The sequence below is a fragment of the Mauremys mutica genome, chromosome 9, assembly GCF_020497125.1.
Source record: "Mauremys mutica isolate MM-2020 ecotype Southern chromosome 9, ASM2049712v1, whole genome shotgun sequence".
Taxonomy (NCBI): Eukaryota; Metazoa; Chordata; order Testudines; family Geoemydidae; genus Mauremys; species Mauremys mutica.
The window spans coordinates 92,281,909-92,302,814 of record NC_059080.1 but is presented as its reverse complement, the minus strand read 5'-3'; the positions used below and the strand labels follow the sequence as shown (position 1 = coordinate 92,302,814).

Here is a 20,906-nt window from a genome sequence, read left to right as displayed (position 1 = left end):
TCTAAAATACAAAGAAGTTAGGAGCTACTTGACACATATTTTTATCTGAGGTCAAACTAAAATAACTTAACTTTAATTTCTGAAAACCAAAATGAATGTGAAAGTCACATATTATCTGAATCACATACGTTTTCAATAGGGGTTGTTGAAAAATTCCAATTATTTTTTGCAGGATTTTCACCTCACAATAATGCTTAGGTTTTTTCAGTGAAAAACCATAACATTAAACCAAAATGAACTTTTTCTGTCAAATGTTTTATTTTGCTTATAAAGCATTTTTTGTTGAAAAAATTAAAATGTGGGCTCTTTGGATATTTTTTGTCTAAACTGATGGAAAGACTCCAATATCTACCCCAAGGCCTCCTGAAATATTGTCCTATTGTCCTATTGTCCTATTGTCCACTGGTCTCTCATGTGGAAGCACCCTGAGAAAAGTTCAAACTCTGCTAAAAGATGATAATCTTTTGAAGGCAAAATGATCAATGACTTGACTTAAAATAAATTAAGATTTACAACACAGCCATGCATACGGCTGTCTATCAGAGGATACATTTATTGAAGTAAGATACTTTCTGTTAAAAGTTCATCTTAAAATAGAAAAGGCAACCATATAATTAAGAAATAATAATGTGCATTTATAAAACACACTCAATACAAAAACTCAAGGCTTTAGAGTTTTATTTTTTGAACTTGTGTGTCCCTCTCAAGTATTTACATGGCATATTTGACATATAACATATTTATATGACATATCTGAGAGTACTTTGATACTAGAACTGTTTAGCTCTACCTTCAATCTGTGAATCAAAGTTCACCATTTTAAAAAGCGACGAGGGAAGTGATGAGATCTTCAAGGTTCTTTTTACATGTCTTAGGCTTACTAGCAGAGCTGATAGAAAAATGGTGTATTTCATGAAAAATTTGAAAAACATCACGTTTTAAAATATTGTTTATAAAACAATTAGAAATTTTCTGACTATATATATGTTTTGATAACTTTGATACATTTTTGTTTTTTCAATTGTTTGGGTTTTGTTTTCTTCCCTCTTTTCTTTCCCTTCCCCCTCCCCACATACCTTTTCCAATGACAAATGGCAAAAAGAAAAAAGGACTTCCAGGGAAAAAGAAAAAAAAAAGAGGAAGAAGGGAGAAAAAACAATAACCAAAACAACACGTGAAAAATGTTGAGGAAAAAAAAAACGTTAGCTTCCTTTTCAGGCCATTTTGTTGACTTTTTTTTTTTAAACCTATACTTACTAAGAAAACTGCCCAGAAGAGAAAGGGGATTGGTGGTGTAAAGAGAGGGATGGGGGCAGGGAGCTTGGTTTGGTAGACTCTAGGTACTTCCAGAAGGTGCACAGGGCATCTGGTAATGACACCCCCTCTCACCTCCCCATTGCTTAAAGAGCAGGGCGGTGAATATAATTATGAGGTGAATGGCAGCTATATGTGCTTTGTGTTCCATCTCATAAAACCCTCATGGCTTTTTGGAGGGATTTAGTGGAGGTTTTCAGTAGCTGTTTTTCTCAGAAAGAAAGAAAGAATGAATCAGCAGGGCTTTTTGGGTTCAGTAAAAGTAATTGCTCTATAATGTTATCAGCACTGACCATAGCATCAGGCTGAAAAGAAAATGGCAATTAATTTGTCAATCACAGTAACTTTTATACTTGTGAAATGTTAATTCTAGACAAATCCACTAATAGTCTTATTTAGGGGGACAGATTGCCAGCACCAAACAATCCTGAATTGCCAATGACAATCTGCCAGCAAATGGTGATTCATTAACACAGCAAGTGAGTAAATGATAACTTTCCTTACAAAACAGTCAGAGGCACAAACGTTACTTGGCAGTATCTCTCTTTCATTGATGTGGACAGTAATTAGCATGGCTGAATAAAAAGAGTTCACACTAAACGTGTCAAGGTCTTGGAATTGTTTGAATTCCTCTTTGGTTAAATAATCCAAATATTTAAATTAGCCTTCTTGCTTAATTCAGTTTCTCAGACAGAATCCCACTGAACATTCCAATTGACAGGCACATGAAATTAGTACTTGCAGATTGTTTCTGTATCAAGAAATAACACCCCCTCTGAACCTGCTAATTAAATGAAGATGTGACCTTCTATATAAGAAACTATTCTAAAAAAATATTCCTCTCTGAACAGACCAAGTCCTTACTCTGTCCTTCCACAGAACTCACAGTTCCCAAGTTAGTACCCAACTCACCACCTTCCTGGGCTTGGTGTTATTGGTAACTCAATAATAATAATACTAAATAAATCTCAGCTTGAAGCTCCTCTCTGATGCTGACTGTTCTTAGAGTTTCCCTGCAGGACCTCCTCTGTCTTAGGTCCCTACTTGCCTCCTCCAACTCTTTTATTGGAATGAATGAACCCACCAGACAGCATGATTCAGCAGTAATTACCCTGAATGTTAATGAATGGTGTTGGCACCTAAGGCTAGTGTGGGTCAGCAGAAAAATCCTGCATGAGACTCTATTCAGGGTCTTGGGGTATGCCATCCTGTTAGCTTCTCATTCAGTAAATGAGATTGGCAAAAGATATAATATGAACCTCTCCAAACTACTGCCCATCTCTTGGGCTGAGAAGCTGAAATGAACCTTTTAGCAGATTAAAAATGTTTATTAACCTCTAATATGAGAGAGAGAGAGAGAGAGAGAGATTTTGAACCCAGTCAAAACCACAAAGTGCCGGAAGCCTCATAGAAATAGTTTGTTCTTGAGAGAGAGCTGAAAATCCAATTTTGATGCCTTTCTCTTGCTAGGTGCTTTCATACCACAGATACCTGCCATGGGTCCACAATATTTCACATTTCTATATGGCAAAACCAGAATAGTCATTTCTCCGTTTCCTTTTAAAAACAGGTTTATAAACCCTGAATTACAGATTTCAGCTCCAGTTTCTAACAAGCCTGTTCTCAAAGGACCCTGTTTCTGATGAACTGTTAAATATAAACTACAGTATTTACAATTATCTTTGGCTCTTGCTGGAGTTTTTAAGCACTTTTTACAACCTGCCTCTGTTAGCAAGAATCTAATATGAATGAATTGACAATTTCTGCAAGAGGAGGCAATTTCCAAAAAAACAGAACTCACTCCATTTAAGCTGATGTACATTTGAGATAATCCCATAAATATCTGGCCTTTTCAGCAACTGCTGGAAGCGATATTAATATTCTTTATAAGGGGATCATTCTTCTCTTTAAAGTGAGTAGCATGGAAGTGTCCTAAGCAGATGGCAAATTGAGAGCACCCATGGGAACAGACGAAAGATCTGTGTCTGGCTTTTCCAGCCTTCAGGATATACTTGACATGAACTAACAATTCTGGCTAGTGTTTGGAAGCAGTACTTCACATCATTTTTTTTAAATGTCACAACCAGTATGGCATTTATGTTAATTAAAAATGATATCACTGTACAAAAAATACAGGTTCCTTTTGTGGTGTTTTAACATTGTCTTCTTTCTTTAACATTTTTGTGTGTCAGAGAAGAATGCAGAAACCCAGAACTGCATTGTTTAGACAAAATACTGCCCTTGCTATAAAAAAGCACATTGGGTGAGAAAAAGCTGGCTCCTGGAAGGAAAGAGTGATTATCTATATTACAATTGCACCTAGGACCCCAGTCCAGGATAAGGGCCCTGTTATGCTGGGCACTATACAAGCAAGTAACAAGGCAGTCCCTGCCTCAGAGAGCTTACCACCTAGGCATTAGACAAGGTAAAACAGGTGGACAAAACAGACAGATAATCAGGATGGGGTAGGATAGGAAGACAAACTAACAAAACAAACAGTGTTTATCAGAAAAACAGAATGCCTCATGGACTTAATGCCTTAAATATATGATTTAAAATTGCAACTTTCTGAGAGGAGCTGGATCCAGTTTTCACGGAAACAAGATTGCAAATTCTCCATAGTGGGATTTGCAGTCTATCAACATGGCACCACTCATATATTATATATATTTAAACATCTCTTTAAACTTTTATAACAAAATAATCCTTGATCGGTCCAAGGAATGCTTATAATCATACCTACGGTTCTATATAAAATGTTCAGCCAAAAAAGGCCCCTTTTTTTTCTGAGGTGGGGGAAAAGTCATCTTATACATCAGTAATCAGTCAATCCTGCCTGGAATCCACAAACCCCGGACAAGAGAATATCTTTCTTTGCTCTGTTCCAGAATTTTTGCTTCTAATGTAGGCTGGGATCCAGAAGTAGAAGGTGCCCAGGAAAGCTAAATTAATCCAACGTTTGAGTCAGACTCGGGTCCATTCTTATTATTGTTACCCTTTGACCTGGTGGTGTGACTCCCAGCTTGAGAGACATAATCACACTACGCTACCTCTCAGTGAGCTAATAACAGAGTGTAGCTGTGGCAGCATGACCAGCAGGCTGAGCTACCCAACTCAATTATGTAAGACAGGTAAATAATGGGGATGGCTAGCCCCTCCTGCCACTTGTGATGTGGCAGCTACATTCTATGCATGTAAGTCTCCTTGAGCTAGGACTCACACCCTCGGGTTAACCCTGGGGTTAAAGCATAGAAACACCCTTAGATTAACTGGTTCACCTTTCACTGATAATAGCATCTTACTCCTTCAGCATTGAACTGTGCTTGGCTACAGAAATTTGACACTCTGTTTACGATAGGAATAAACAAGTAATTGACCATCAGAGTTCCTTCCTTAGTTCTTTCCATACACGAGTATGCAAAACAGAAAAATTGGCACTGAAATACATGGGTGGCTTGGTTACCTTCAATATGTCCACCCTATGCTCAACTCCTATGAAGTGACAAAAGATACCATGTTTTAATATATCCTCATAAGTACTAGAACACAGTGTTCCCAGATATGATGCCACTGCTTCAGTCAATCTGCAGCTTCTGATCCTCTTATATAACAATAAATCAGGATAATGGGAAAAAAGAATAAGGTACCAGCTGAGAACAGGTAGGAATATGGGTGGCAAATTCTATGTATTCCCATTAATCTATTCAGTCTGAAATATGTCCCGGGAAAAGCAACTAAATGCAGGATGTAGAGCTGGGTGAAAGAGTGATTTTTCAGTTTGGTGGCTGAACCAATAATGTTGAAAAGAAACTTTGTTTTGCATCTGACAATTTTTGTTTTAATTTCTTGCTGAAACAAAATGTTTTATTTCCATTGATGGGGGAGGGTGTTTTAGACATTTTAAATAGTTTGTTTTGGAAATGCTGAAACAAACCATTTCAGCATTTCCAATTTTATTTATTTATTTATTTATTACCAAAACCATTCACCAAATGCACATTTTTAACCAAAAATCTATTTGCATGAAAAATTTGCCCAGCTCGAGTAGGGTTTTCATTCAGCATTCTTCAAAATATTTCCATTTCATTTTAAATGATATTGAATTCTGTAACCTTTGAGAAATTATAGAAAGGTTATTAGACCAATTTCTGAGCTCCGTTACACCAGGGTAACTGTGGAATAACTCCAATGACTTCTTGCTAGCTACAATGGTGTAATAGAGTTCAGAATTTGACCTATTCACTTTACACACTGCTGATTAGAGGAGCGGTAATTGTTTCCCTTTGTGCAAAATGTTACCGCTGGTAAATTTACAAGTTTAAATGTCATTTGATAAACAGCTTTTAAAGATCATAAAAGGAAGAGGAAAATGTGAATTGTGCTAATGAATAGGAAATATGTTACTTTAAAGCTGCCAAGAACTGGAAAAGCTGAAGGGCATGCAAGCGTAGTGAGACTTAGTATAATGAACTCTTGAGGGCTTTCCGTAGAGCTAGTATAGAAATGTAGGTTATCCTTTCTGCCCACTGTTTAATCTGTATGGTAAGTATTTAAGTCTGGTTAGTGTGTTTACTTGATTGAAAACAGCCACTGAACATCAAAAAAGTTACAGTGAAGATGTTTTCTTTCTGTGGCACATAATAGTCTAGTTGCCTGTGGGCTGTAAGACTTCGGTCTAATTTCGGTTGTTGGGGGTAGCGTGTGGGTGGTGGTGTTGGCTTCTGATACACAGGAAGTCAGACGAGATGGTCTAGTGGTCCCTCTGGCCTTAAACTCTACTTGTCAGTATTCACTCAGAAGGATCTCATTGTGAAATTAAGTAAAAGCAACCAACATAAATGGAAGAATTGTATCATCTGAGAAGTTGAGCTGTAAGGAGAATATCATATCTCTAACCTCTGTTGCCAGTTGCTGAAGAGAAGGCGATGCTACAGGATGCAAACTTGAGTTGCCTCTTACTGGGTTATGGAGGCTAACATAAGCCACAATGTTTCTCTGGAGAACTTTCTTGAGATCCTACAACACAAGCACAGGAATGGTTATTAATACGCATGATTATAATTAAGGCTTGTTTTCTTACTTTAGTTCCTTTAAGGGAAAAAATACACCCTATGTTTTTCCTCCACTATGATTCCCTAAGTATTACTTAACTTTATTTTCCTATAATATCATTTTTAAAACTTCAAAGGATATTTGAGTTTTATTTCTCTGTAGCAAAAGTTATAATTCCATTTCACACATCATCTGAACAAAATGCAAACAGGCCCTGGAGGAATTAAGAATGACTATAGCTGCAAAGCTGAGAGTGAAAACATTACATACTGTGAAACAACAAGAAGGGCTTTTAAACTTGCGTCTGACAGAAGCCAAACTTCAAAAGTAATCATTATCAAACAGTTAAATGCACTTGAATTTTCAGACCAGGAGCCCAAATTCAGATTTGAATTGCATAATTTATCCAGTGTTGTCATTTGACTACATTTTAAACAAGGGAAGTAGTATGTAGGAACCACTTCAATTATTTTTTTAAAAGATCCTCTTTGCTTTCTCAATAATGAGCTGCTCTTTGCATGAAGTGGCTCTTTATATTGAGTAGAAGGGGGGTAGCACCATTACATCTGATGTAAAGCTGACTTGAAGTGGAACTAAACAAATTTTGCTCCCACTCAGTCACATGGATTCTTTCAACTTGATTTTTTTCCTCTCTTCTTGTTTTGAAGAATAATCAGGTTGGAAGGATGAGGTTTTGATAAGTGCTAGCTGCTTCCAACAAATGATAAGCAATTAACCCTTTATTGATCTATTATTCTAATTCAGCAGCCAGAAACTTCACTGCAGGCTTCTTCTTTTCAATTGATCAACGGCAATCCATTGGAATCTTATTTAAGCTGGATAGCATGTCGGATAAGTTATTTTCATTGAGTTGCTGCTGATTTACCATTCAGTTGAAGCTAACCGCCCAGGAATTGTGCATGTCAAATTGACTCTAACTTTTAAACCCACCTGGTTGATAACTGAATAATTATTAGTCATGGGGACTCTAAAACATATACGCGATTAATGGCTTGTATGTATGGAAACTTCCTTCTCTCATTGTTTGGCTACACCAGGAGGAGGGCAGGAGACACTGGATGTGGTTTACATAGTCTGCAACTTTATTTCTAAATGTCAGAGAATACCCAGCAGATCAAAGTGTATAGTGCAGTTAATGCCATACACAGCTGGGGTGGCCTTCTGTCAGCCCTGCATCAAGCACCGCTGAGATGCCAACATCTATTGCTAAGATTAATATGATTTAACCCAGTTGCTACATACATAGGTGCCAACTCCATGGGTACTCCGGGGCTGGAGCACCTGTGGGGAAATCCCCCCCCCCAATCATAAATTTCCCTCTTAATCTCATGTTTTTCTATCAGCTCTAATCAATGTGTTTTTGAAGCTCTCTGATCTATGAGTATTTATGCAATTAGTTAAATGCCCTATCAGTAGTCTCTCTTTTTTTTTTTTTAGTAAAAATATAATTCTCCTAATCATTTTCCCCAGTAAAACAAATGTCATCTCGCTAGCTAACCAGGGTGCAGCTTTGATGGCACTAGGAGAGAGAGGGAGGAAAAATCTCAACCAGAAGCATCTGTCGTGGTTCCAATAGGATGAGTTCAAAGGGTCCAAATTGAGGTCCATGTAACTCAGTAGGCTAGATGGACACTGACATGAGTACAACACTGCATAGTGGGGCAATATGTTTCCATGGGTCTCATGCAGCTCCCCTCTCCAACCTCCAGCATGGAGGAGGGGAACAGTTTGGAACCTTGGTTTCCAGTCAAGGTCCCTGGGCAGGCCTGAGGTGTAGAACAGGCATGGCCTCCATGCTCAATGTCAGGCTTATAGTTCACCCAGGTCATTGGTGCCAGTTGTGGTGCCAGTTGAGTTCTGCACAGGAACAACCCTGCCACATAGGGCTGGTCTACACTGGGGAGGGGGGAATCGATCTAAGATACGCAACTTCAGCTAAGTGAATAGCGTAGCTGAAGTTGAAGTATCTTAGATCGATTTACCTCTCGTCCTCACGGTGCGGGATCGATGTCCGCGGCTCCCCCTGTCGACTCTGCTAACGCCATTCGCGCTGGTGGAGTTCCGGAGTCAACGGGAGTGCTTTCGGGGATCGATATATCACGTCTAGATGAGACGCGATATATCGATCCCCAAGAAATCGATCGCTACCCGCCGATACGGCAGGTAGTCTAGACGTACCCATAGTTTGGACTGTTTATCCCACTTAAGTAATTGTTTTTAATAGAGCTGTGGCTTCCACATATAGCCATATTGTAGTGTCTGCTTTTCACAGTTTCCATGGCTACATCATCAAATGTTTTCATTAATGACATTCTTCTCTTTCTCTCCTTTCTGTTTATAGTTTTTACCTCTGCCCATTCATATGAGCCAATGTTGCCAAATGATGTTCCTCCCCATGAGCAGAAAACAATGGTCCGATCAGGCCTCCAGCCTCTCTTAACTTTTAGCATCAAGGCTTGTATAAATGCTGTGATGACAGCAGTGCTACTGGCCCATTCTTGTCCACTGTAACCATATACACTGTTGTGGTGGCTACCAACTATGATATATCTATCTGAAAAGAAAAACAACACCATCAAAACATTTACTTCAGTTAGACTTTAACAGTAAAATAATTCCCAAAATAAAGGACGTACTGTGCCCATACTTGATGGTGTCACTGATACAGATATTTCAGTACTGTCAACACAAGCTTGCATGATCATACCAAGATCTGTGCAAGATATATACAACTCTCTCTACTTTACCTACACCATCCTAATAAAAGTACACGTGCTCCAATACAGAAACCAAATCAAGATGTTCACATGCTTTAAATGAGAAACCTGTGATATTATTTATTTGGATTTATTCTAAAGTACAATGAAGATTATCCATCCAATGCTCTGGACATACTTGACAATCTTTTAAAACAACTCTAATGGAGTTAATTTAAAATTTTATGACAAAACAGTTTTTCATTGGAAAATGCTGATTAGATTAAACTGAAATGTTTCATGGGAATATATTGATTTCATCAATATTTTCTATGAAAAATTATGAAAGCACTCCATATCAATGTTATTATTTTGACTGTATGATAATAGTCAAAATGAAGAACTTTGACTTTATCAAAATTAAGCACTTCAACCTTATAGAAATGAAACGTTTTGACTGAGTCATTTCAATATTTCTGAATTCTTTTTTTAAAATTTTGTCTTACGGGAAATTTAGAATTTTTTTCTTTTTGTTCTGAGTTGGACAGAAAGGGCATTTCAAAATGTTAGAATTTCCTATGAAATTCTGAGTTTTGGCCAGCTCTAGATGCTAATAAATAAACAGACCCATCAGTTATGACCCTTGTACTTTCATTCCTTTTCCCGATCTTCACTTCTTGTGTCATGTCTACTGTTTAGATTGCAACAGAACCCTAAAAATCACTGGGTGTCAGGTTGGGTCTAGAGAGCAAAAGGGGCTTGGAGTTTTTTGAATCCTTTATTTTATCCAAACTGATTCATCCATTCTTTTTGTCAATTTGCTGAAGTGCAACAGGATACGTGTAAATTGTCCACACGTTAAATTGCCTATGAAATTAAATGCTATACATTCCTTGGGGATATTTTCTGTGATTACTACCTACAAACACTTTTGAATTTGACATGTGCTCTCTAATTATAAAACTCCTCTCCATCAAAGTGGGTTTTTTACCAGAGTTTTGGTCAATGTAATACCCAGGGACATTGTTTAAGTAGAGTACAATAATGCGGTATCATGTTTTACTGAAGAGGTTGCTGCAATGTATCCGCAACCTAAGCACTTTTTAATCATATTGCATGGCTGTTTGCAAGTGTTTTTAAACAAATATAAAAATGAAAATCTATTTGTAAAGGCAACTATTTCTTAGATTACAGTTTCACTGGGTGGTACTGACAGAATCATTAAAACAAAACTGTACAGCTTGTCAGCAAAAATTAAATCTAAGCATACATAATTGAATATAATGAGAAATATAACTAATATAATTAGATTTCTGTATCCTGTGTCAGGAAAAAACTTATCAATATAATGCAATGGCAATGGGAAGACCTAACACTTTAAACCAGCATGAGGATATCATCCCTCATGTGGAGACAGGGCATTCATGGATGTAAATTTCACCTTCTGTATTCCTTAGGGACCCACAAGTTCCTGCAGGAACCACTTCTATAACTAGGGTGACCAGATGTCCCGATTTTATAGGGACAGTCCCGATTTTTGGGTCTTTTTCTTATATAGGCTCCTATCACCCCCCACACCCCCATCCTGATTTTTCACATTTGCTGACTGGTCACCCTAGCTATAACAGCGGGATTAGTGTAGGGTAACCAGACAGCAATTGTGAAAAATCGGGACATGGGGTGGGGGGTAATAGGCGCCTATATAAAGCAATGTCCCAAATATTGGGACTGTCCCTATAAAATCGGGACATCTGGTCACCCAAGATTAGTCGGGATGCAAAGACTACCTTTCACCACCCTCTCTGAATGGTCTACGGAAGGAAGGGATGGCAGAAAGATAGAAAGAGACCTTACAGGAGATGGCAGAGAAACAGTAGGTGGTTGAGAAAGCTGCCAAATGCCATCTTCACTCCAGGAAGTTCCTGCTGATGGAGAGGAGCATGGACAGCAGCAGATGGCTCTTTTGAAGCTACTTACCTGCCCACACCCCTCTCACCTGAACACGCACAGAAGCCCCCAGAGGCAGCTGGCTGCAGGAGCAGCACATGAGGGATAGCAGTCACCCATACAGCAGAGTAGCAGATAGGCAGCAGCAGCAGCTTCTCTTGCCAATCACCTGCTGGAGTAGGCAAGGAAACTGAGACAGCATGATGAGAGGAAATAGAAATAAGAACTGTGGGTCCCAAGTGGAGTAGGAAGAACCACCAAGTACTGTGGAGAGTTAGGATTTAGGCAGGATAGGCAAGGACTGGGCAGTGTGGAAAATGTGAGATACAGGTGACTTCGTACAGTGTTTTCCTCTGTCAGTTACACCTCCCTTTTGTACAGTGGCAGACCATTTGCTGTTTGCAGTCTATAAAACCCACATACATTTGATTACTTTTTAAAATTCCCCACAGTGGCTGCAAATAACCTACACATTTATGCTTTCCATTATTCCTTTAACATTATGGCTGGATTTCAAATGCTCTGGGAGAATTTTTAAACTCTGTCTATAATACTTCTCAAACTAAAAATCAAAACAGATGGCTTGAGAATTGGAAGCCTTTATGGAGTAAAATCCATCCCTGATGCAGCTCCTTGGTCTTCAGTGTAATTACACCAGGGATCAATTTGGCATTCCCTCTTTACTCATAGGAGCACCAGGGAGAATAGCGTGTACACATAAAACTAAAAAGAACCACATCAAAATGCCAAAGTAACAAATGTGCCAGGAAAACATCAAGTAGGGAGGGATACAGCTACAATACCAGCTAGGAGTCCCATTGATTTCAGTGTGACTACATGTTCTTAAAATTAGGATGTGCTTAAGTACCTACATATATTATCATTAAGTTTCATGTGTTACGCAAACTATTGAAGTTGATTAAAGTATTACAAGATGCACTGTGGGAAGCTGATGTTAGGGGTGAATACATGCTTGTTTCTTATTTGTTTGTTATTCTATTTTTAATTTGCAATTCAGTTGGTAGACAGATTTTTTCTAAACATGCCATTTTCTACTGTTCAACCGTAGCTATTTTTCCAAGATAGCCATTTGCAAATATGCAGCAAATGAGAACATCAATTACAAGTTCTTGTGGAATAAAACCTCTAACTGAAATTAAATACTCAAATAGCAATTGTTCTCAATTTTTTATAAAATGGACTTTGTTCTGGCAAAAGGTGCTGCATTGAGAGTGCTGCAGGCTGCAGACATTATTTCACTGACAGACAAGATAATGAAAGCTTTCCCTATTACCCCACCTCAGTGCCTCAAACCTGACCTTAATGGACAACCTCTTGTGACAGAGTAGTTAAATCAGCAATCTCTCTGCAGAGACTGCCAACAAGAGTGCTAACCCAGGGAATTTTGATGATGGTTTGGGGAATGATTCCATTTGTCCATTAGGAATTGGACTGAGACCACCAATGCTCTGCCACATGCTGGTAAACAGCAATCAGACAACAGCTTTCACTACCGGCTCAAGTAGCCCTCCCTCCTTCCAGCCAAAGAGATACCATGGGGAGATTCCACTCATGTTCTACTCGTCCTGATCCTGATGACATCCTATTAATATTATTATTTATTTATTCTCTGTATTACCGAAGTGCATATGATGTCTCCACGACTGCACTCTTTACTACTAGTATTAGAGCTGAGTGAAATTTTGTGAGCTGAGTGTGTTTTGTTGTCACAGTTGCTATTAGGGCCTGATTCTGCCACCCTTATTCATGTTGAATAGTATCTTATTCCGAGAGTGATATCAACGTGAATACTCATGGTATAGGCTACTACTTAACATAAAGAAGGCTGCAGAACTGGGTCTTAAATTTTATCAAAGGTAAAACTGCAAAGGTTTGCATGCCCATCATCTCCACTATAAACACAGTAGGTTCTAGTTCCTGGATTACATGGCTAAAGATTGTTCTAGGTCTTATTTTCTATTAGCAATATGTCCACAATCGAGCCACAGTACAATCCGCTGCTACATATACAAATCACACACAGTGAGATTCTTGCATTCAATTACTTCTTAAAAAAATAATTCATTCTATTTGCAAATGAATTAGCCACTAATATAAGAAAAACCATGGACTTCCAGTATTTTGATTGATGCACTGCACCTGCTTCCTGCAATACTAGCCAATATATAATTAAAAATATAATGTAACAATAGTCCACACTTAAGAAGAATTAAGCCTTTGCTAAGGTCAGATAGACTGTTTACATAGAACAAGTCAAACAAAGTAGTTTCTAGAATTTGAAATCCTAAGACATTTACTTAACATAAATGACAAAACAGTAATATCATGAATGTTTATAAAGACAATTATTGTTTATTGTGCAAAAACATGCTCATTATACTGGTACCATCTCTCCTTGCTTTTTAACCAATTCTCTATTTAATCCTCCTGTTGCATAAATCAAAGTATTTGGAGCTATAATAGCCTTTTAAATTGAATATTTGTACAGCACATAGCACAAAAGGAACATGATACTTGATTGCAGTCCCTAGGATTACTGTTGTACACATAATTAATAATAATAAAGGTAATAATAGAAGTCATAGAGGACTACTTACCGGGAAATGTAGATCCTTTTAAATACCCAATAACATTAGAAATTGTCTTGTATGTTGGGATTGTCTGAACATTTAGACTGATTATTCTCTTTTCTGTTGAGATAAAAACAAAAAATGCGAACATTTTAAATCAGCATTTATCAAGCCACAGAATCCTGTAGGCCATCAATTTCCCTTCTTTCCTTCTACCAACAGAAAGAGAAGAATATATTTTACACTTACTAAACTACATAGATTGCAGACAAAAAAAGGTAACTATCCTATCTCCCACACTCAGGTAACACTACAACCCTGGTTGGTACCTCAACAGTGGGGACTGAATGAGGGACTTCTAGATTCCAAACACATGAGCCTCTACTGACTGAGCTGAAAGACTCAGCTTCTTAAATGAAACTTTCAAGATATTTGCTAAGAAAAGTGCTTTACAATTCATATCATACAGAGCCTGATGCAAAGCTCAGCTTATAGTAGCCTCATCAACCTCTGCATATGGCCCAGTCACCACTAGAGGAGGACACATCCAACTCTCATCTCTATACGGGCTGTCAATTCTAGTCTCTTAAGGAGCTCCATGATGTTTGGAGTTGCATCTTAATGGCATAATTGAGCCAAAATCAGTATCAACATCCTTATCTGAAAACTGACTGAACCAAAATAAAATGTTCTGTGGAAAGATTGTTTTGTTCTTAAGCTCACAGACTATTATCCTTCCAGTGTTGTATTTTCTTAAACATTTTGTTTTCAAGTCTTGCTCCCTGAGCTGTCTGGAGTGTTTAAATGATGAGTGCATTGGAATATGTAAAATAAAACTAACTTGTGTCTGTCTTTATCAGAAAGATTTTCAAGTTCAAGTTCATTCTCTGATACTTTTGTAATGAGTTGATTTTAAAATTATATTCAGACTAAAACCATTTCAGTTTCATTCATTTCCTAGACCTCAGAAATGGATGGCCAGTTAATGATCAAAGCAGGTACAACAATGCTGAGATTCTTCCTTTGCTTTTAGGAAAACAGTTAAAAAAATAAATGACAGGTCATAACTTCAAATTATTACTCAATGCCTTATTCAGGCAAAATGTTCAGTATCATCAATGGATATGCCATCGTGTAAGAACTCAGTAAGAACTTAATAAGGACTTTGGCTCTGCCACAGAGTGCAATGGAAATGCCGAAGTGGAAGTCAGTGGAAGTTATGAGTGCAGTTCAATAGAAAATTCAGATCCTATTAGTATATAATCACCACTGATAATTTCCATGGTGAGTCTTGTCTCATACCGATGTTAAGGTTAGTGTTCTGATTAACCTTATCCTTCTGACATTTTTGCCATATGTGTCACTGACACTCCTGAAGGAGAATGCTTTGATTGCTTTATATGCTTTGTAAAAACCTCAAATTGTAACCTGGAATTTCAACTAGAATTTCTAGCTTTGCACAATAATGAATCCAAAGAATTCCCAGCATTGGCTTTTATAAAAAACAACTTGAAAATGCTTTCTGGTATATGCTCTACAAATTATTCCCAAGACCCAATTTTGGATAGAAAACCATTCTAGAGCTGAACTGCTCATTCTTTTTTAAAGCATTTTCAAGCCAAAGCTGATTTGACTTCTTTGTTCTAATCCTACAGCATTTAATAGTGGTATGTTTTATTAGGCCTCAATTTAACAAAGCTTAAACACATGCTAAGCCCCACAAGACAACTAGACTTAACCATGTGCTTAAGTGCTTTTCTGAGTCAGTGTCTTAATCAACACTGGCTACTGAGACTTGAATTGACAACAAAGCAACACAACATTTTCTTCTGGCAAGTGAGATGTTCTGAAATCAGATAATAAAATGAATAGACATACTGTACAGTACTCCAGTTTAAAGTGGCTTAGGCTTAAAGGCTTAGTACACCTGACAAAAAGGCTCAAGGGGGTTTCCATGGCATATACAGAAAAAAGTAAAATCTAATTTTCTTTAAACAGTTCTGACAACAAATCTCGGTTCCTGATGCTACACGTCTGATGAAAGACTTTAAAGGTCTTGACAACATTATCTCTTTTCCCTAAATTCTCTGGCAAGCTATAAGAAGATTTTAGCTTAATACTGCTTGAAATACACTTTAAGTTTATCTAAGCCATAAAAATACTTCAGAAGTAAAAGAAAAGAAAGTGATTTATCAATATCATTAATATTTTTTATGTTTTTTTCTTTTAACGTTCTCTTGACTTGAAACCTGCTAATTGTTACCTAGCTAATATACATAACCATTTGTTCTGACCATGGTTACCCATCACACAAATAAAGACAAAAGTGCTCAGCATAATTTCAAATATGTGTCTTTATAAACAAGGAAACATGCCTGTTTCATCTAAAATTGGATCTTGATGCTGGTCAACAAGTCAGCAAAACATTCTTTTATTTATGCACTGCATTGCATCTCTGAAAAAACATAATTCTTGCATAAGAGTATATCAAATGGCATATGCAGAAAATTGATACTGAATATATCGCAATGTACAAAATGCTAAGTATACTGTAAACATCTTTGACATAGAAGAAGAGATGAATTGAGGTTCCTGCAATAAAAAGCTTCCTTTCACTCTCTTTACTCATGCAAGTGACTGATCATCTAAATTCAGTCTCTTTTTCAAATCTGAAACATCCCTAATTATTTTCTCAGTAGTCTTTGATTGATTAGCAAACTAATATTGTCCAATATCGAAACCATTCTTCTATTAACTTGTATATTCATAATACCTGGCTTGGTCTAAAGACTTTCATAATTATTTTTTTCACTACTTGATTGAATCTTGTGGACCTAGACTAAAGAGATCAGCAATAAAACTATTTATACAAAAGGTTTCTGAGTGTAAAGAATGTCTGGAACTCAGTACTTAAAATTGGCTCTAAAGGGGGCAGACCTGATCTGGTATGGAGCAGATGTATCCCAATGAATATCTGAGACAACTGTGAACTTCAAAACAATCTATATTTCATAGATAAATCTTGCCATATCCCACTCTATTTGGCAGAAGTAAAGATGTTATTTTTTCCGAGAGACCCAGGCTGCTGTTTTGTGACCTACCAACCCAGAAGAATAAGTATTCTCCTCTTTTGGGATAAAAACTCAACAATGAAAGCTTTTTTGAAGTGGGGGGGAGAGAATACAACTAATATGTCTTGGTCTCTTATAACTATGAAGCCTGCAAGGGTGATCTTTGAGGAAGAATAGAAAGAAAGATATACTACAAGAAAATGCTGTAACATGATGTTTAAGAATGAATATTGGCAGCATACAGTTTAAGATTACTTCTTTCTATAAATTTCTATGAAACAATAAGGCTTCCATTTCAAATAGTCACAGGGCAGCAACACCTAAGTATACTTGTGCCATCTAGACGTGGTTACATACATCACCAAGCTCCCTTGTGGCATTTTCCTCCATTTGTTCTTCTGGATTTATAACATAATGCTCATGTACTATGTCAAGAAATGACAAGGTTGTTTGCATATTGATATAATTGACTGATGGCACGGTCAACAATATTAAATGAGGTTCTTTCTTTCAGCAAGCTCTGAAGAAGAAACACATATAACAGTATCACAGTGCTCCATTCTACTGCTGACTGAGAGGATATATATGTGTGATTCATGATTCAAATTTCACAAATGAGGTCTGAATGTAAATCACAACAGAATGACCATTTGGCAGTGGAATTGTGTGAAGCTAAGATGAAACAGGTTCAATATTTTTAAAAATATTTATTAAAAGAAATTATTAAAAATATGCCACAAAACCTCTTTGGTTGCATTCAGTCATTTTCAGTTACAGGTATGTTTTACCTCTCCCTACTTTGCCAATGGTTGGTGTGATTTGCTTGCAGACTATAATAAAGTTTGGTATTACAGTAATTAAGGAGATTCAGTAATGATCAGTAATTACATTTTGTAGATATAAGAGTGGTTATAAAACATGAAGTGATTCTACCCAGACTACAAACATTTTGGCCTGAGTATGGGTTACTGGTTATAACATGGTACTAGAAGTCTTTCTATTCCTGGTTCTCTTATGAACACACCATTTGGTCTTGTTCAAGTTCTTTAACCTATCAGTGCTTTTGCTTACCATTCTGTACAAATGGATATAAACAAGTCTACCTCAGTGCAAGGGATGTTATGAAGTTTATTAAGTCAATGTTTGTACAACATCTAAAGATTCTTGAGGCTCTGTCTACACACACAAAGTGTGAAGTTTTAACTGTTCTGCTATAGTTAAGAAATATACGCCTCCCCACTTCTTCATGTGGACAGTTATACTGATATAACAGTGCTTACCCCATTACAGCTTATTCCAGTAAATGTAGGGGAATAAGCTATAATGATACAAGGCACCTTAATGCCCGTATAACTGCATCCAGATAGGGACTGTATCAATTTAACTCTTTTGTAAAAAAAAATCAATCCCTCTAACCAAAGTTAAAGTGGTACAAAATCTCTGTAGAGCAGGCCTTGGAGGAAATACGGTGATACATGGTCATAACATCCTGGATTTATTACTGCTCTGCAGGAGAACAGAGCAAATTTTCTCCAGTTACCGTCAAATTAAAAAAAAAGAAAAAAAAAAGCAGCACATGTTTTGGTGTAATGATGGAAGCATCCACAATTTAAACATTATTTATAACTTCAGTGGCAAAAGGGTCCATAATAAAGCTACAGTACAAGGTGTATGGGCTGATGTTCTCCGTATTAAACACATCAAGAAGTTCTCCAAAGAATAGGGGAGTGTTGTCATAGGATAGGAGTTAAATCTCTCTTCCTCTTGCTGGAGTGTTTTGAGGTAACATTAATGAATTTTGTCTTGCTTTTAAGACCCGTACACATGCCCAGAGACACATGTGATGAATACATTTTTAGAAACAACAACCAAAAAAGACTTACATCCTATGTACAGTAATATAATGTTAGGGCTATGACTACTAGAGTCAGAACCTGTACAGTAACTGCTAAAAGCAAGCAGATGAATCTTTTAAACAATTTGTATCTTTTATGAGAACAAACCACACAAGCATTTTTCTAACAGTAAATCCAGACTGCCATTAAATAGATCAAAGTAGTCCAAATGCATTTAGCATGTGAGAAAGGCAGCTTACCACATCTGTGGATTTGATGCTCTGATGGTAAGGAACTAACACCAGTAACCAAACAAAGTGAAGTACTGCTAAATGCAAACCTCCCCAAATAGCTCTCTCATTGTAAAAGTCAAATTCTTGATTCAACCTCCCTGATATACAAGTCCTAGAATAGCCTTGAACAGAGGCTGTGAAATATACCAAACGGAGCCATATTAACATAGCAATTTTGTGGTGTGCATCCAGCATCCTGCATTAACACAACTCCACAAACCTCATTTTCACTTACGACCCAAGGCAAAATTTTAAACCAGGTCTCAAGTGCTTGTAAGGCTTGAATATTAACCCACCTTCATCACTAAACCTCCAAAAAATAGTGCTAATAAGTGATTAGAATGTTCCTTGTAGCTACAGCTGTAAAAGATAGAATTGCTCAGATTCAGAAGTATTTCACATGCGGGATACCTTCACAGATAAAAGTACATCAGAAACTCACTAATAGGCACTAATAACTCAGAGATCCAATTTAAATGATTGAAATTCATGAATTGGTAAGTAAGTGAATGAACAATAACAAAGAAAGGTTTCTGCAACACAAAACATACTTTGTTTACATTGATAAGTGTATTTTAGTTTTATGATAATACTTCATAAAGTTCTAGTAAATATGCCATAATATATTCTGTAAAAATAAGGTCCATAGTATTATGAGACCTCACTACAGTACACTGCTCTTAAATCTTTGCTAAGATGCAGGGAGAGACCACAATATTTTTATTTTTACTTTATTCTTGGGGAGGTGGGAGGGGGTTATAAAATGTCTGGATTAATGAGGTTGTACAGCAGTAAACAAAACGCAAAACAAAATATAGGGCAAACTTTTATCCCTACAGTTTATTTCATAGCTTGTAACTATTTAGTATGCCTGAGATGTTTCCCTCCCGATCCTCCCAACCCCTTTGTCACATTACATCACTTGAAAACTGCGGGGCTGGGGGGAAAAGGAAGCAACATAAGAAAACTCTATATAAATGCTTAATCATTACTGATTTTTACAGCTTTTTGAAACATACTGACAAGAGAATGATGAGCATTTTATCCCAACAAATTTTAAGCCACCCAGTTGTCTGAATTGCTCATTCATCTCTTTTGACATCTAAGTGATGAGTTCTACATCAGAAGTGAAATATTTCTTATGCTTTCTTAGGATCAACTGGGAGTCTGAAGTATCAGCCTTCTAATATGTATCATTCTGCTCAGCAGGCAAAATTTTAAAATAGGTTAAATAGTACATAGATACATACCAGCTCAAATCTTTGATTCATTCCAACAAATCCTCAGCAAGGATCATAGGGTCTCAAGGACTGTGTGTCCACTACATGAAAGCATGACACATTCTTTAGCTTTATGTGAAGTTGTTATAACAGACTCTCTTATTTAAAATCCAAGAATGCTCCACCTTGGTAACTTTAGATTCTATTTGGAATCAGACATAAGCTGTTCCCTTCCAGTCCAAGCTAAGATGAACCATGGCCAGATTTTTCCTAGGCATAGAGTCTGACAAGCCCTTTACTCCCAGAAAATATGCAACACATGGTGTCCCAGTAAAATACAACAAACTGAAATAAACAATCAATCACCCAATCCCAAGGCTACCAGGCAAACAAAGCTGAGTGCCTATCCTTAGGATGATTCTGCCCTGGACCCTGAAAGCAGAAGTCTTGTAGAGCTGGAAGCAGGGCAGATCCTGTCCCTCTCTAGAACAAAGGTTGCCCAGCCCAAACACACTTTTAAGGCTTGCTTGCTTCCCGAAGGCAGCTCAGCTGTTAGCGTTCCCTCTAAGCTAGAGAGCTCACACATCTCATCTGGGATGGACAGGCACTTCTTCCTTCTGAAGGGAAAGTTCTTTAACTACTTCTCCACTTGCTGATCACATTGCCTTACATTTTGTTACACTGCCTCTGGCACTTCCCCCACCCTTGATGCCTTTGGGGAAGATGAAGTCCCTCTATAAAAACCACCTAGTCAAGTCTGCACAGAGGAAAATATTCCTTCCTAACCTCAGCAGTAATCACTTTATGTCCAGAAGCATGAGGTCTCACTGCCTTGAGATCTCACTGCCTTCATTCTTAGTACGTGT

The 20,906-nt window shown here is 37.3% G+C and overlaps 1 protein-coding gene across 3 annotated transcripts in view; it reads right to left on the bottom strand.

Moving 5' to 3' along the window:
- NAALADL2 (N-acetylated alpha-linked acidic dipeptidase like 2) overlaps positions 1-20,906 on the bottom strand; it is a 907,975-nt gene that overhangs the window by 216,354 nt on the left and 670,715 nt on the right. For all 3 annotated transcript variants that reach the window (XM_045031272.1, XM_045031273.1, XM_045031270.1), the window contains 3 exons: positions 13,649-13,741; positions 8,736-8,941; positions 6,211-6,330 (listed from right to left, as the gene is read on the bottom strand). In XM_045031272.1, coding sequence (XP_044887207.1) covers positions 6,211-6,330; positions 8,736-8,941; positions 13,649-13,741 — 419 coding nt within the window. The remainder of the gene's footprint in view (positions 1-6,210; positions 6,331-8,735; positions 8,942-13,648; positions 13,742-20,906) is intronic.